The sequence below is a fragment of the Coenobita brevimanus genome, chromosome 65 (assembly GCF_032717465.1).
Source record: "Coenobita brevimanus isolate Jiangsu-jjx chromosome 65, ASM3271746v2, whole genome shotgun sequence".
NCBI classification, from domain to species: domain Eukaryota; kingdom Metazoa; phylum Arthropoda; class Malacostraca; order Decapoda; family Coenobitidae; genus Coenobita; species Coenobita brevimanus.
Genome location: NC_137018.1, coordinates 8,650,224 through 8,667,406, shown reverse-complemented (window position 1 = coordinate 8,667,406; position 17,183 = coordinate 8,650,224). Strand labels below are relative to the sequence as shown.

The 17,183-nt window shown below is 41.3% G+C and overlaps 1 protein-coding gene across 1 annotated transcript; it reads left to right on the top strand.

The window, feature by feature from the left end:
* Positions 1-855: 855 nt before the first annotated feature.
* On the top strand, positions 856-15,884 carry Prosbeta3 (proteasome subunit beta type-3). The gene is made up of 6 exons (XM_080276428.1): positions 856-898; positions 3,479-3,595; positions 6,674-6,783; positions 11,377-11,588; positions 14,932-15,058; positions 15,466-15,884. Exons 1-6 carry the CDS (start codon positions 896-898, stop codon positions 15,512-15,514), a joined length of 618 nt encoding a protein of 205 aa, XP_080132554.1. The 5' UTR covers positions 856-895; the 3' UTR covers positions 15,515-15,884.
* Positions 15,885-17,183: the final 1,299 nt, after the last annotated feature.

Sequence of the window (17,183 nt, the reverse complement as noted above, 5' to 3'; positions counted from 1 at the left end):
TATAAAGGAAGAAACAATCTATGACATCTACCCATCATCAGTGACATTATTTAAAGCAAGAACAAACACATTACAACTGAAAGACAGAAATAGACAGACAAACGGGAAAACAGAGTGTAAGTTATGTGGTGCTGAGATACAAGATATTAAACATTTCATATTAACATATCCAAACACAAAAAGTCACAGAACTACAGCAGCCATGGAACCTGAACCTGATAGGACGGAACTGGGCATTTTCAAAATTTAATAATGAAGGAAACCCCAAGATAGGGACCTATGAGCTTCGCGACTATGAGATTATGAACCTTGAACCCATAGAGTGGGATGTGGATGGGCGTGAGAGACGCCAGCTGCCCGCACTGAACCCTGGCGGCTAATTGCCTTAATTTATTTTCTTGTAGGTGTGCTGGGGCTTAATCATCTGATATTACACAGGATAGCTTAAAGATATAGTGTACTTTTTTTTTACTTTTATGGATGACTGCCAAAGCATGTATGTTTTCTGTGCCCGCCTGTTTTTCACGCAATATGTAAATTATCAGTAAGCACCTAATACTCCTTTTTTTCAAAGTTGATCTTTTTTATGCTTGAAGGCACTCGTATTAATAAATCCAAATAAAATAAGTCGAAGTTTCTTCCACCACCGGGGAGGCTTGTTTTGGGATTAATTCCATCTTATGCAGTGGATATTCTTTGTCCTAAATACTGCAGCTTGTAAATAAATCATTGCTTTTGCCTACCCTTTCAAAAGTACCTTGGGATTCTGTTTACAAATTTATTTTAGATGAGGGTAATTTAAAAAATTCTACATTGTCAATTCTATTACAAGAGTCGTATATAAAATCATTTTCGTCGAGGTGACAGAGCGGTTTGGGATTTGCTCCTCATCAAAATGGTATGTTACTGCTGTTATTTTCTCTCTTATACCTGACAGACTAACAATTAGTAAATTATTCAATACTGCAGGACTGATGTAACTTGTGTAGGATACTTTCGTCTTCGTAAAAGCGTCTACTGTGGCGTTGAGTGGGTGTAGTGAACATCAGTGTAAAGTTAACTTGGGTCTACTTTAAAATACATCTCAAACCTTTTGCCCCTGGATGACAAGTATATGTTATTGACAATATTGTTTGCATTGTAGGGTTCCATTCTCGGTGATCTTTGTTGTGTGGCCATATTAGCAAACCTTAGGCCATCCAGTAGTTGAAAGGCTTTCCGTAAGTGTCTAAGTTAGCCTGTATGTCAGTACTGGAAATAGTTTTGTATTTATGCATGCTTTCCAATAATATGGCATTATTAAAGGGCCCCAGTGAGTATAACTACATTTTTTTCTTAAAAAGGCTTGAACTCGAAGTTGTGAGGTAAAAGCATGGTAAATTGTCCTCTTCATTTGGGAAAGAAGTCACTTAGGTCCAAGTCACTCCAGCCTCCCACCTAAGTCACCCAAGATGGATTTATAAATGAGGCTGTATTATTATTAGGTTAGGTAATAATATTTACTAGTGGCACTGTTCCAAACACGACTGTAACAAGTGGATTTCTGTTAGGAAAAGGGAGCCAGTGTGACTAGGGTGAGAGGCTGGAGTGACTAGGGCCGGTAAAACCAGGGGCCAGAGTGACCTGAAGCCTTCATTTGGATATTTATTACCTGTACTGTAGTTTAAATGTGTGTTTTACTGTAAGCAGCTGAAATACCCTTCCAATTCAGTTTGTATTCCTCCAGTTTGTTTTCTGTGTTTTTGTATTTTTTTGACAAACAATTGTTCCCTGTTGAGTTTTTTCCCTTGTTATCATTATGTTCCTTGTGCCTCACCCTTTGTTTTTCACAGGCATAATAGAAAAGACTTACTCAGATCTACCTAACTTCTTGCATTTACTTTTTCTGCTTCATTTTTCTTTAATTATTGTATTAATTTTATTGGCAAAAATTATGTTTACTTTGTTTCTCTGTTAATCTTATTTTCATGTTATCCGTGTCCCCATTTGCTTTACCAACAATTAGGTTACGTTAGGTTAGGGGTAATTAATCAGTAAATTTTCGTATTTACACCCAACTCCAAAAGAAGCTTAAAATTATATTTTTGTGAAGGATTTTAGTGTTTTTCATTTGAATCTGATAATCATTTCTGTCAGAGATCACTTTTATTTATTTATTTATTGATTTTTTTTTTTTTGCAGTTCCCCCCCCCCAAGAATAATGGGGGACCTGTGGGAAAGCAGGGTTTTGGGTGGGGAAACCACGCAAAAACGAGTGACTTCCGACTGAAACTGGCATCAAATTCAGATGAAAAACACTAAGATTCTTCAGAAAAATATAATTTTAAGCTTCTTAGGGAGTTCGTAATTGGGGGCTTCGCCCCCCAGACCCCCCAGCCCTGGCCGTGCTTCCTAACTAGGGGGCTTCACCCCCCAGACCCCCCCGACATTAACCAAACCTCGTATAACCTAACCGGATGTAAATACGAAATACAGTAATGCCTTTACCTACCAGATTACAGCTCCTGAAGTAATTAATTTTGCAGCCTTCACAGTTCATGGCTGAAGATGAACTGACTCTCAAATCCTGTGGACCCTAGCGTGGGGCGTTTGAAATCCTACTTTGTGATTGGCTGAATCATGTGCAACACATGCATTTTGTCCAACCACTGCAAGGGAAAGTTTGTTCTCTCCCATTCAAAATAATAGCAATATAAATGCATAACTCATCAACAGTTGATTTATGACGGAAGTGCCATAGAAGAAAACAGGCTTAGAATTGCGTAAAGTATGAGGTGAGTTAGCCCATTTCTTGTCAGTGAGTTGGGTGTAAATACAAAATAACTGTCTGCATGCATTCCTCCACCTCTACGACGGGTGCGTAGCATCTGTCTAGCAGCAAACTCTCATCCCTTTTCTGTCCAACTCTCTAATGCAAGAGTTAACCGTTACTCCCAGTCCTTCACTTATGCAACAGGTCAACCCTGAAACTGTCTCCCTCTGTCTGTATTTCCTGCTGCCTATGATCTCCAGTCTTTCAAACGCAGTGTGTCCAGGCATCTCGAAATGAATGGATCTTGAATTTGGCTCTTTCTTGTATTTTGTTTTTCTCTTGGAGGGAACTCTTATTGCGGGCTCATGGCCTTTGGTTCCTTCTTTTTCGCATTAAAAAAAAAATTAATCTGCCCGTGTATTAGCCAAACTAAACAGACTAAACCAAAGGGTGTGACTGTCCAAAACTGTAATAATATTGTCAGTTGACCCTGCTGGCATGAGCCACAGGTTCAGTACACCTGAGATGTGGTGTTGCAGTTTTATCAGTGCCCTGTAATTTAACATTATCTGATACTGTATGTGGTGTGAAACAGAGCCAGGATACTGAGGGATTGGATGGTGTTTGGGAGATTGTATGTCCCATTACACTGTATAATGTTTTTACAAATTCTGCTTTTGTACGTTCTCATTGTTTTAGGATCATTGATGTGATTTTTTTTTTCAGAGTATCTTACACTACAATGGAGGGTGTGTAGTTGCTATGAAGGGCAAGAACTGTGTAGCGATAGCTACTGACCTTCGATTTGGTGTCCAAGGCCAGACAATTGCAACTGATTTTGAGGTATGGAGCAGTTGTCTGTAACTTTGATACTGTGTATATGCTTGTACCTATCCTGAAATTATTCATGTGGTGTGGATTGATTTTGAGATACATCACTCTTAACTCTTTAGATGCATGAGCATCTGTAGGAGTGGCAGCTTCCATCTGTCACACACTAACATTTTTCAGAAATTAGACTTTAGCTAAGTTCCATATTAGGGTAGGGCCCTGAAACTCCTGTATCAATCTAGTACTTTTATACTTGTTCCAAGGTATAGCTGATGATATATGGTACTTTACTCACACATTGCGTATTTGGCAAGTGTGGGTGTTTGGATTTCCTGAACTGAAAATTTGTCCAAACTATTGACGTTTACTACCATGGTCAGGTGGTAGGTGATGGCAACCATCATCAGCTCTCTTGGTGTAGTACTGTTTACTTCCCTCATCTCATTCAGTGCCTGTGTATGCCCTCCTCTCTTCCTATTTCTCCCTTTCCTTCCTGTAAAATTTCATTACTCTTCCCACTTCAGGTGGCATTGCACTGAGTGACAAGCCTAATGGTTTCATGAAACCATTTACAGTGCTGGATGGTACCCATGTAATCAAATTAAGTGAAGTGGAGCCTGCCATGGTGCCCCTGCTGAATGCGTGGAGAGAAACAAGTGCGGCATCCACCCAGAAACCAAACCGATACTCTTTTCCCTGTGCCTTGCCTTGGCAAGATGCTGTCATTGCCAAGGGAACATCTATTTGCTGCACTGGATGGCCCTGCAATGGTGTTGCCTGCCTGTAGTTCACAAGTCTGCTTGGCCAGACAGACTGGGGTTGCTCAGCAGCAACACCACCTACTTTAGTCATTTTTCATTTCATCAGCCTGGATATTATTGCATATGGAATTATTTGCTGAATCACATTAGTGAGGACCTTGAAAGATCTTACAGCCTCAGCTGTGGGTGACAACTGCATGCTTATCAACATGATCTGTGGCTGACAGTTAACCCTTTGAGATTTTCAGCCCTCCGCCAATTGTGTCTGTGCCAGATTCAGCCTGGCACACATAAAGTGCACTGTTGCGGAACAATTTTTGTACTTAATTGGCCACTGTACACTAACTTTTTATGGTAGACTGATGAATTTGGTACTGTTTTAAAGCTGAATAGTTGCTCTTTATCGTAGTATGGTTGAAAAAAGCAAATACGATATCTAAAAGGCCAATACTACGAGTAGAGGTTAGCCGAAAAGGAAAAATCCCACACCCTTCCATAGAAAAATATTTGTAAAAAATAAAGTATTAGCCTTACCTGAATTTTGATAGCACCTTGCCAGTCTAATGTAAATTCCCTTTCTATTGATGTATAGGCTTTGGCAATTTTTTGTTAGTTTTCACAGAGAAAAGCGAAAATTCTCTGTCACACAAGCAAATATCCGTGCTGGTAATACCAATATTATTCATGGTGAGAAGCTATTTATTATGCATATCTATCTGGTGTACTATCACAGTAAAAACAAACAGTTGGAAAAGGATAAACAGAATAGTGTATGTGGAACAAGGCCGGATAGGAGATGAAAAACAAGCAGAAAGAAAATACACTCAACCCTCGGCTATCACTCCCAATTGGTCCCGCTATGGCTGCGTTATAGCCGAAACCGTGATAGCCGAATTGAAGAACTTATGGTAATAATTTTAATTGGTGCCATGACCTCAATATTTACCCCTAAGATACCTTTTTTTGTACCACATATTAATATATAATAGTCTAAAAATGAGCAGGTTTTATGATGTGATCACGATTCTTATAAATACCCCTCACAGTTGATTCTTTGATGTTATGTTTCTTCCCCACACTTCGCTTGGTCTCACCATTCTCTATAAGTTTCACATTTCCAGTTTATCTGCATAACATAGGTTCTTCCTCTTCTTTATTTCCCTGCCAGGTGCCGCTGCATTATGTTGGGTGATGGTAGGGGGACGGGGAGGGGGTACGTTGGCCATGGTCATATCATAAAAAAGGTTATTGTTCTCGCTATCACTGTTCACGGTCTGAGGGTGCGCACTTGAATGGTTTGGCGGGCAGGAGACTCGGTCGGGCGGCCAATCAGTGCTCAGCTGGCGCTGATGTCACACGACCAATCACGGAGTGAAGCTTTTGTTGGCTGGATGGAGCATTGGAGCCTGGCCTTTTTGAAATTTTCGAACATTTGTGGTGCGTGATAGCAGGCATTTAGTGCGTGATAAAAGTATTTGGGTAGTTTTTTATATAGGCGTCATAGCGAGATACGCTATAGCGGAACCCGTGATAGCCGAGGGTTGAGTGTATTGTTTCGTATGACTCGAATTTGAGTCATCAGATTCTCAACGGTTGGGTTTTTTGATGACTCAGAATCGTGTCATCGGAGTCTCAAAGGGTTAATGAGTTAAGGCCTTGTGAAGATTATGAAATCAGACAAGATTTTTTAATTTAAATTTTGTTGGATTCTTAATCTTGATGACATCATATGATGCAGTCAGCAATGTGTGCATTGCATTATAATATAATGTAATTCAAACATAGTAGATAAGGTTGTATGTCTTCACACAACGATGGAGCTGGGATCAATTTTTAGTGAATATCCAATCTGATCTGGTGCCATTAGGTAAAAGAGTAGCCACAATATTGTCCTGGAGACTAATTCCAGTAAAATTTTGCAAGTTCTTCAGTCCTTTAGGCTACTTTCAGCAAAATCCAGTCAGGTTCTAATTGTAGAAAAAAGGGAGTTGGACATTTTGGTAGTTTGAGAGTGCTAACTTTGTGGAAAAGTCTACAGTTATCCTTCCATCCCAGTTTTGGTTTGGTAGACTAATTTCAGCAGTGTTCTTGTAAGCCAAAGTATGATTGGGACAGACCTTAAATCCCTCTGAAAAAAAATTATTAGAATTATCTCTTTCCAGGTAGTTACCTTCAAAGTTTTGTGACATTTCTCTCTCTCTCTCTCTCTCAAGCAAGAAATGGTACCATCTGCATTGCTCTAGTGTAGACAGTTGTGTTCGTTTCTCTTATTACTCATTGTAGTTGCTAATTTATGATAATACCTTAAGCATTTTATACCTCATTCCAGCGAGTGTTTGAGCTGGGACCTCAGCTGTACATTGGTTTGCCAGGTCTGGTCACAGACACACAAACAGTGTATCAGAGACTTAAGTTCCGCATCAAGATGTATGAAATGAGGTAAGAAATGTTTGTTCTTTCTTTCTTTTTTCATCAAGCAGATTTAAAAGTTGTAATCAGGCACTCAAGGTGTGTGAAGGAGTAAGTACTGTATTCTTCACCAGTATAGCACCACATTTTTTTTTTTTTTTTTTTTTAAGTTAACAGTATATTACAGTACAAAGAGAATGCCTTTTAAAAGTTGATTTTCCTATTTCCTCAAATTTACAGTACCAGTTGTATGAAAAGAGTTGTAATATTTTGTAACACATGCTTGACGAAACTAGGACTTTGTACTGAGTATTACAAAGAGAGCAGTAGCTGTTAGCTGAGACAATCAGCCTAATGGTGACAGGGTTAATGAAAACAGTATTGAACCCCTCCTTTTTGAAAAGTGTCCCCAAAAGTTGAATAAAATTGTTTAGAGATAACAGGAATGAATATTAAAGATGACCTTGAGCTGAAAGAGTTAATTGTAATCTCTTGTGTGAGATACATTTACTGTGTTGCTTTGTAGAATGGTTCAGTGTTTGTGAAAGTCTGTGAGTGGCATGGTTTGAAAGTAATTACAAGTAAGAAAAAAATATGATAATTGAAACAGAAGGCAACAAATTGTGTTGGCCTGGTGAATAAAGAAACTGAAAATCGTGAAAGAGTTTAATTACCTCTGTACAGTGATAGAAAAGAGAGGTAAATGTGCAAAAGAAGTGGAGAGTAGAGTGGCACAGGGGAGGAAGGTGGTGATTGGGTGCTGTAAAATCCTTAATACAAAACAGAGATGTGAATATGGAAGCTGCAAGGGGACTGCTTGAAGGTGTGTTAATGCCCACTTTGTCAGACAGGTATGAGGTTGCCATGGCATTTATGTGTATAAATAATCAAAAGCAAGGACAATGGAAATGGAACTGTTGAGGACTATGAGCCGGGAGTGCATAGAGTGGTAAGATTAGGAACAGTATAATTTGCAAAGTGATGTGGAATAAGAAAGTTTGTAGATAATGGAGTAGAAAAGACTGTGTTTAGATGATATGGTTGTCTGGTGGGAATGAATACTGATAAGGTGGAGACATGGTTGTGTGTGAGTTTGAAGGTGTGAGGAGGCATGTAAGGCCAAGAAGAAGGTGGATGGATATGGTAATTGGGTGTGTGGAGACAGAGAGAGGAGGGAGGGAGCCTGAGGATGAGGTGGAAGGATGAAGTGGAGGGCTGCATGAATGAGAATGATGTGGGAAGAGGACTGTTTGATGGTGGAGAACATGGCAACATGGAGTCAGTTCTGTTTGTTAACCCATACCATGCTACCAGCATAGATGTACATCCCCTTCAAAGCACCAGTGACATAGCTATACATCCTGTAGCATTGAGAAGTCATTGCAAGCAGTTGAAGTATACTGGTAGGCAATAACATATCTTGCTAGCTTCAGACATTTCTCCACTATGCCTCAACATTGATTTAGGAGCGCAGGAGGCGAGTGAGTCTTCACAGGCCCACAGCTGCTCTGCTGTCTTAGCAACCTTGAAGATTTAGAGGTCGAGTGGCACCAACCTGACTCGATTCAGTCTACTTTCTGACTTTGGTGATTACTTTTATTAGTGCCAGGGATCTCATATTGATGTATTAAGCCCATTTGCCCTAAAAAAAAAATCCAAAATCGGTTCACAAACTCACAGACGCTCAGCTTTCTTAGTAACCTCGAAGATTTCACGGGCAGAGTGGCACCAACCTGACTCGATTCAACCAACTTTCTGGCTTTGGTGATTATTTTTATCAGTGCCAGGGATCTTATATTGATGTATTAAGCCCATTTAGCCAGAAAAAAAAAATCCAATATCGGTTCACAAGCTCACAGCTGTGCTGCTCTCTCAGGAACCTTGACGATTTCACAGGTAGAGGGGCACCAACCTGACTTGATTCAACCAAATTTCTGGCTTTAGTGGTTATTTTTATTAGTGCCAGGGATCTTATATTGATGTGTCAAGCCCATTTAACCCCCCCTCTCCCCTCCCTCCCCCCAAAAAAATCCTCCAGCCCATGGAGGTATCAGTTTTCCTTTTTGCCCAGCGTGGTACAGGTTAATGGCCAACCCCTTTGGGAGTAAGCTGTTGGCTATGGTAGTAGTACAGTAGAGTTGCCATGTAAGGCAGAGGGAAGCAACAAGGTTACAGTAACACGAGCATTTAATTTCTAACATACTCAATAAAACGTTAATATTACTCAGTTGCTCAGGAGAAACTGATTGAGAGGTGGGTGCACTTAGGTATTGGATTTCCAGATGGCTGTGTTTGTTTACAACCCTTGTGTCTTGCTTTTATCGGTCACTGCTAGGGTTCCTTGACCACCCAACCCAACCTATGTGATCCACGTCCCTTACCAACCGCTGCCTGCCTCAGTAGTTGTGTTGACTATCATTGTGTGTATAGAAGCATTTATTTATTTCCTCGCTCTTTATATCATATCAGAACTCTGAGCACCTGGTTCCAAACTAACTTTAGTTACAATGCCTAAGCACCTGGAAGTGTTGAGAACACAAGAAAAACATTTATTCCCAAGGAAAAAGTAAAATTGTTGGATGAAGTGGCACGTGATGTGGAAGCTTTATGCAAACGAGAGTAGCATTTGGACAGTAAAGTAAAATATATCAGGTGTGCTTAATGATGTGGATGGTCTCTTTGTTGGAGGGTGATAAAAAATTAAATATGGTAGTGATGAGGAATTTTTCTCTTTGAAAGTTGGGTTGAAACATGGATGTGTCATGTCTCCATGGTTGTTCAATCTGTACATGGATGGGGTAATAAAAGAGGTACAAGGTAGGGTAGTGGATGTTGGAGTGGCCCTGGTGAGAGAGGATAGTGTTTGGAAACTCCCTGTACTGTTGTTTGCAGATGATACTGTGTTGTTGAGTGAAGACGAAGGGGAGCTGCAAGGCTTGGTGGATGAGTTTGAGAGAGAGTGTAAGAAACGGAACCTAAAGGTGAATGTAGGGAAGAGTAAAGTGATGGTCTTTGAGAGAGGTGAAGTTAGTGAATGTACAGCGAGGTTAGATGGTGAGGAATTGGAAAATGTGAGTACGTTTAAGTATTTGGGTAGTGTGATGAGTAAGGATGGAGGTTTGGAGGGTGAAGTGCTTGAAAGGGTACAGCAGGGAAGAAAGGTTGCTGGTTCCTTGAAAGCAGTGATAAGAAACAGGGAAGTGAGCATGGAAGTGAAAAGGTTACTACATGACAGTATTGTGATACCAACTCTAACGTACGGAAGTGAAGCTTGGACATTGTTGGAAGGACACAAGTCAAGAGTGAGAGCAGTGGAAATGAGTTATTTAAGAGGAGCCTGTGGAGTCACGTGGAGCGACAGGCTGACGAATGAGGATATAAAGGAGCGTTGTGGTGTGGATGTGGATGTGATAGGAAGCATTATGAGGAACACACTGAGGTGGTTTGGCCATGTGGAGAGGATGGAGGGTGAAAGACTGACGAAGAGAGTGTATGTGAGTGAGGTGGAGGGGGGAAGAGGGAGGGGGAGGCCGAGGATGAGATGGAGGGATGGGGTGGAAAGGTATATGAGAGAGGGGGGTGTGAGTTGGGAGCAGGGCAGTGAAATGGCGGGGGACAGGGCGACTTGGAGGCTATTTGTTTGTGGCCACCCCAAACGGGATTGAGGCATCTGGCAATAGATAGATAGATAGATAGAGATGAGGGAGCAGTAAAATTCATGTTTTTGTGTTTAGTGCTGTGAGTTTTTAAGGGCTTTGTGACCAATCTTTGTTATGAGCTGACTGACTTGGGGCTAGAAACTTTGGCCCTTCAGAATGCAAAGAAGATCACACAGTCATTCCATGCTGACAATTTTCTTTTTTTTCCCCACTTTGTTGTTGATTAATGATAATTATAAAAAATAGTTTCACATTGCATTTTTAGAGTTACACTGAGCCAAAAATAATCCATCCATCATCGAATCCTACATTGTCCCATGAGGAGCGTAGGAGCCTGGGGCTAGGCAGTTGGTCCTGACATTTAAGATGAGAGTGACCAACATCACTCATCCCTGAGTGGCAATATGTGAGCAATAAACCCAACCACCCCTTGGATATAAACCTTCACCAGCTCAATCCAATTGGAGCACAATAATTACCCATTAAACCACCAGGTGCCAAAATTTGGTTATATAGTTACCACCCAGTGTAGTAAATAGTTTCCTGGTGTACCGGAAACCATTTGGCATGTCACTCAGTGTAGAGTCACCCATAGGCAGAAGGAAGAGGCAAGAATGAAGGAATGAAAGACAGAAGAGGGAGTGTAAAGTCACCCGTAGGCAGAAGGACAAGGAAAGAATGAAGGAAAGAAAGATAGAAGAAGATGGAAGGAAAGAAGGATGGAGGAGCAGACAGGGCAGACACCCGAGAGCAGCACTACATTGAGTGAGTGGATGGTGAGTGCCCCCACCTACCGGTACCACATAATTCATGGCAAAGTATGCATGATGGTGGGCAGCATTTTTCCACATGTATATTGTACTTTCAAAAATAGTTTCACGCTGTTATAAGTAAGATGTCCATTATCCAGGTACTGTATATGGATTAACCCTGCAAGTATTAGAATTAGTAATTATGTTTGCAGGGAAGGACGAAGGCTAAAGCCCCAGACGTTGATGGCGATGGTGCAGAACCTGTTGTATGAGCGGAGATTTGGTCCCTACTTCGTTGAGCCAGTCATCGCTGGGCTGGACCCAGTGACTCGCCAGCCCTACATCTGTTCCATTGACCTCATTGGCTGTGCCACAATACCTGCTGACTTTGTGGTTTCAGGCACATGTTCAGAGTCCCTCTATGGTATGGATCGTGTCATATCTTTAAAGCATCCATGGCATTTGTCAGATTTGTAGTTGTTTTTGTTGTTAGTCATGCATTTTAGTACAGGTACACTGTTTGATTGGAAGTGGTAAGCCTGTATGAGTGTTTGGAAATACAGCTATTCGCTGTTAAGGGAGAGTGTTTTGTTTGTTTCAGGCAACAGAATAGTGGGCTAGATAAAGGGATGTGAGACATACCACTTTTGAATTGTGCATAAAACCTTTCTTCGTCTCCTTTAAAAAATTAAGAGTGTAACAGCTGGCCCATTACGGTGATGGGGCTGACATATATACAGTAGATAGGTTATGGATAGGATCATAGAGAGCATGCTGAGAAAGAAATTGAGTCTAAAATATTTTGGTTTTATGCCCAGTAGAGGCATAAGTGGTGCATTAATCATTGTCTGACCACACTAAGATAAATACTGTAGATAGAATAGAAAGCTGTATTGTCTTTTCATAGATTTGGAGAAGGCATTTGATACTGCTGAAAGGGAGTAAAATGAGCTATGTGAAAGCTATGCTTTTATAAATGAAATGTCATATTGGTGATAAAACTGTAAGAAGGGCCCTAATCACATGCATAAAGTTGAGAGGTGAACAAACCATGGTCTGTGGTTGCTTGCATGAGGGTTTAGTGCTAAGTTCATTGGTGTTCACCTTGACCTTTGAAGCAGTGTTGAGATTATTCAGAAGTGGGCTGCCGTGGGAGCTATTATTTGCTGCAGGTTTAGTTGCCAAAAACATGGAGGAGGCTAGTGTGATGTTTTGAAAGGTGGAGGGATAGGATGGAAGCAAAGGGACAAGTTAATACCAAAAAACAAAGGTCATAATCAGTAGGAGCGAGGAAAGTATTATCACGGAACAAGGAGTATGGCCTTGTGCTGTGTGCAAAAAGGATGGAATTTTTTATTTTGTACAACTTGTAATACCAGGGTCTGCAAAGCGCAGTACTGTTGTTTTTGTTGTTTCTCAGCCCCAGTCCATCTAATCAATCAGATATGTTGACTGCAGGTAAGCATTTGCCCCTTTGGGGTTGTCCCATAGGTTCCCTTCACCACTGATGTTGTCTGTGTCTTGGTGTGCAGTACTGTACTGTAGTTGTTAAATATCTCCCTCACCCATCCTAAGGTGGGAAATAGGTCTGGATGGTGATGAAAGTTCCACCTCATGAAAACAGAAAAATGTTTTTTAAGGTCTGTCTCTATCTATCTATTGCCAGACGCCTCAATCCCTTTTGGGGTGGCCACAAACAAATCGCCTCCAAGTCACCCTGTCCCCCGCCATTTCACTGCCCTGCTCCCAGCTCACACCCCCCTCTCTCATATACCTCTCCACCCCATCCCTCCATCTCATCCTCGGCCTCCACCTCACTCACATACACTCTCTTCGTCAGTCTTTCACCCTCCATCCTCTCCACATGGCCAAACCACCTCAGTGTGTTCCTCATAACGCTTCCTATCACATCCACATCCACACCACAACGCTCTTTATATCCTCATTTGTCAGCCTGTCTCTCCATGTGACTCCACAGGCTCCTCTTAAATAACTCATTTCCACTGTTCTCACTCTTGACTTGTGTCCTTCCAACAACGTCCAAGCTTCATTTCCAAACGTTAGAGTTGGTATCACAATACTGTACTGTCATGTAATAACTTTTTCACTTCCATGCTCACTTCCCTGTTTCATATCACTGCTTTCAAAGAACCAGCAACCTTTCTTCCCTACTGTACCCTTTCAAGCACTTCACCCTCCAAACCTCCATCCTTACTCATCAAACTACCCAAGTACTTAAACGTACTCACATTTTCCAATTCCTCACCATCCAATCTCGCTGTACATTCACTGACTTCACCTCTCTCAAAGACCATCACTTTACTCTTCCCTACATTCACCTTTAGATTCCGTTTCTTACACACTCTCCCAAACTCATCCACCAAGCCTTGCAGCTCCCCTTCGTCTTCACTCAACAACACAGTATCATCTGCAAACAACAGTACAGGGAGTTTCCAAACACTATCCTCTCTCACCAGGGCCACTCCAACATCCACTACCCTACCTTGTACCTCTTTTATTATCCCATCCATGTACAGATTGAACAACCATGGAGACATGACACATCCCTGTTTCAACCCAACTTTCAAAGAGAAAAATTCACTTAGTTCACCATCCACGCACACTGCAGCCTTCGCACCATCGTACATACTCTTCACAGCATTCAACAACTTCCCAGCTACTCCATATATTCTTAACACTTTCCACAATCCTTGTCTATCCACCCTGCCGTATGCTTTCTCCAAATCCATGAAAGCCGCATACAACTTCTTTCCCTTCTCTAGAAACTTTTCCACTAAAGATCTAAGAATGAATATCTGATCTACACAACCTTTTCCCATCCTAAAGCCTCCCTGTTCTTCTCCAACTAATTTCTCTGTTCTTTCTCTGACTCTGTCAATAAGTATCCTACCATACACTTTTCCTATTATACTAAGAAGACAAATGCCGCTATGATTACCACACACTTCTTTTTCACCATTTCCTTTGTACTGTACAAGGGAATAATTATACCTGACTTCCAATCCTCCGGGACTCTACCTTCCTCCCAGGCCAATCTGCACATCTTCCACATCCATTCTACTACTATCTCTCCCCCATGCTTCAGCATTTCACCACACACTCCATCAATTCCTGGGGCTTTCCCCGATTTAACTTTCTTCATTGCTTCCACAACTTCTATCCTACTGATTTCTTCCTGTCTTCTCACCTTCCTCCTTCTCCCAGCCATTCCCCAGCCACTTATACTCGCATTGCTTCCATCCTCTGTGTTCAACAATTCCATAAAGTGTTCTCTCCATTTGCTCACTTTTTCTCCCTTCTCCACTAGTAATCTACCATTTTTATCTTTCACTCTCCTGCTAATGACAGTAAAAAAAAAAAGATTTTTGGCACAAAATTACCAAATTATAATTAGTTTGGTAAAGTGTACTAGACTTCCTTTGCAGCAGACAAGTTTTGTTAGGAAAATAGTTCATAAAAACATGAGATACCATACATTGTGGGTATATTGTTGAATGCAGTGAACTTTATGGTTTAAATCAAGATAAGGAAACTGAAATATCAGAGAGAGGACAGCTGGAGTTCTCATGGTTAATATTTTATCACATTACTGTATGTGTGAATTTATATAGTACATTAGCTCAGTTTGATATTTCAGTTTTGCGGGTATGTCATAGGTATTGCAGGCCCATCTGGGACATATGCAGGACAGAAATCACTAAAATTACAGTAAGCAGTAAGACAGTAATGTAATGTATGTGTTGCAGGTATGTGTGAAACCACATGGCGTGAGGACATGGAACCTGAAGACCTGTTTGAGTGCATCAGCCAGTCCCTTGTCAACGCCTTTGACCGTGATGCTCTGTCTGGTTGGGGAGCTGTTGTCCACATTATGTAAGTTTAGATTGAGCCTGTACAGGTTTATATCCAAGGGGTGATTGGGGTTCATTGCTCACGTAATGCCACTCGGGGATGGGTGAGGATGGTCACTCTCAACTTAAATGTCAGGACCAACTTGCCTAGCCCCGGGCTCCTATGCACCTCATGGGGCATTATAGGATTAGATGATGAATGAATGAAAAAACTAATAATGTTAGAGGTTTTCCACTAGTTCCAGCAACCCATTTTACTGTATTAAAATACATAGCTTTTAGTTAGTTAATTTACTGGATGATGGATGGATGGATGGAACTTAATAATTGAACTGGTAAAAATAAAATGGTTAATCGATTTAATTTACCAGTCCTTGAATGTGATATATGTATGGTTTCTTGAAGTAATGTAAGCCATTACTTTTTCAGAGAACATGATAAGGTAACAACCCGGCACCTCAAGTGCAGGCAGGATTAGACAGAGAAGACTTCTTGCGCCCACCTCCACTGCCTCCCACCACTGTCACTGCTGTAGGGGCTGTAAACTTAACTTAGATAATTCTGTTTTGCCTAGGTGGACAAGTTTTGGTAAAATTGATAACGATGTTTACCATTTTCTTTTATCGTGAATGAGGTAATATTGCCCATGAACATTGTTTGTCATTCATATTATGAAATAAAATCACTTTTGTTATTCATTTTTTGGATTACATTATTCCTTCATGCACACTGACAGCCTTATGCCTTACCATGCTTTATCCTAGTTGATTATTATTGTACTGTATTTATATGACTACTGTATATTCATGTCATTTTGCATATACGGTAATCCCTCATTTATCCGGACATGCAGTATTCAGACCATTATCCGAATTTACTTGCTATTATCCAGATGTAAAAGTCCCCAAGAACTTTGGCCAGCCAGCTGACGTGTTCAAACATTCAGTATCATGGCAGCTGAGCTCGAGCCGTGAGCGGAAATAGGCCATAACCCACAACCAGAGCTAAAATGTCCGTTCGCCCTTATACTGAATGGTTAAAGTCGTCCACTGGTCTAATCTATCTATCTATCTATCTATCTATTGCCAGACGCCTCAATCCCGTTTGGGGTGGCCACAAACAAATCGCCTCCAAGTTGCCCTGTCCTCCGCCATTTCACTGCCCTGCTCTCAACTCGCACCCCCCTCTCTCATATACCTCTCCACCCCATCCCTCCATCTCATCCTCGGCCTCCCCCTCCCTCTGGTCTGATCACTCCCAACAAACCTCTAGCACTCGAATAGTACAACTGTAACCCACAGTGGGTGTCAAAAACGTCTGTACTCATCCCCACTGAATGTCTAAGGTCGTGCGACCATGAGCTAAGTCTTTTCCAACTGCCACCACGCATTGAACACAGACCACAAGCCACGAGTACATGTTCGGTGACAGCAGCCATCTGCCTTTCTACGTAATGTGCAAAGTTGCCCAGTCACCGGGAGTTGTGTTTCCGAGTGGCTACCACACATCCAACAGACCACAAGCCTCGAGTAAATGTATGGTAAAAGCACCCATCGGCCTCTTGACAGAAGGGTGATAATCCTGCCCACAGCCTCGCTTCTTCCCCCTCCTGTCCCTCCACCATACCCTCCCCACCCCCCCCTCATTCCCTCAATCCCTCCCACAGTGTCCCTCCCCTCCTTTGCTCTGATAACACTGACTCGTGAGTTTATTTAGAGTTTTTTGCAATTTATTTGACTACTATTGGGTGTATCAAAATTATGAAGTGACCACAAGAAGGCTCATGAAATTCTGCATCTAGCCATGAGCTTAACTTGAGGAAGGTGTTTGCAAAATTTTGCACTAGGATGATGAGATATTACATGAAGGTAAGTTTTACTCTTGAACATTATTTATTCTCATTGCATTTTTGTACTTTTACTCATCAGTTTTCTGTGTTTTTATTAGCTTATAGTATGAACACCAGTGAAGATGTTTGTATACAATTATACCAATTTAACCAATTTCAGGTGGCATATTTGACCCTGGAATTTTTTTGTGGCCTGGAAACAGCTATCATTGATGGCGGATAACTGATTTTCCAACCGCCCTGAGGTTTTTTGTGGATGTTTGTTGTTTATGCATTGTTTCAATGGTATTTAGCATTA

Excerpts from the sequence above, each read along its gene's own strand:
- Prosbeta3 (XM_080276428.1), top strand. Across the intron at positions 3,596-6,673 it reads CAATTGCAACTGATTTTGAG|CGAGTGTTTGAGCTGGGACC; the intron begins GTATGGAGCAGT and ends ACCTCATTCCAG. Across the intron at positions 11,589-14,931 it reads ATGTTCAGAGTCCCTCTATG|GTATGTGTGAAACCACATGG; the intron begins GTATGGATCGTG and ends TATGTGTTGCAG.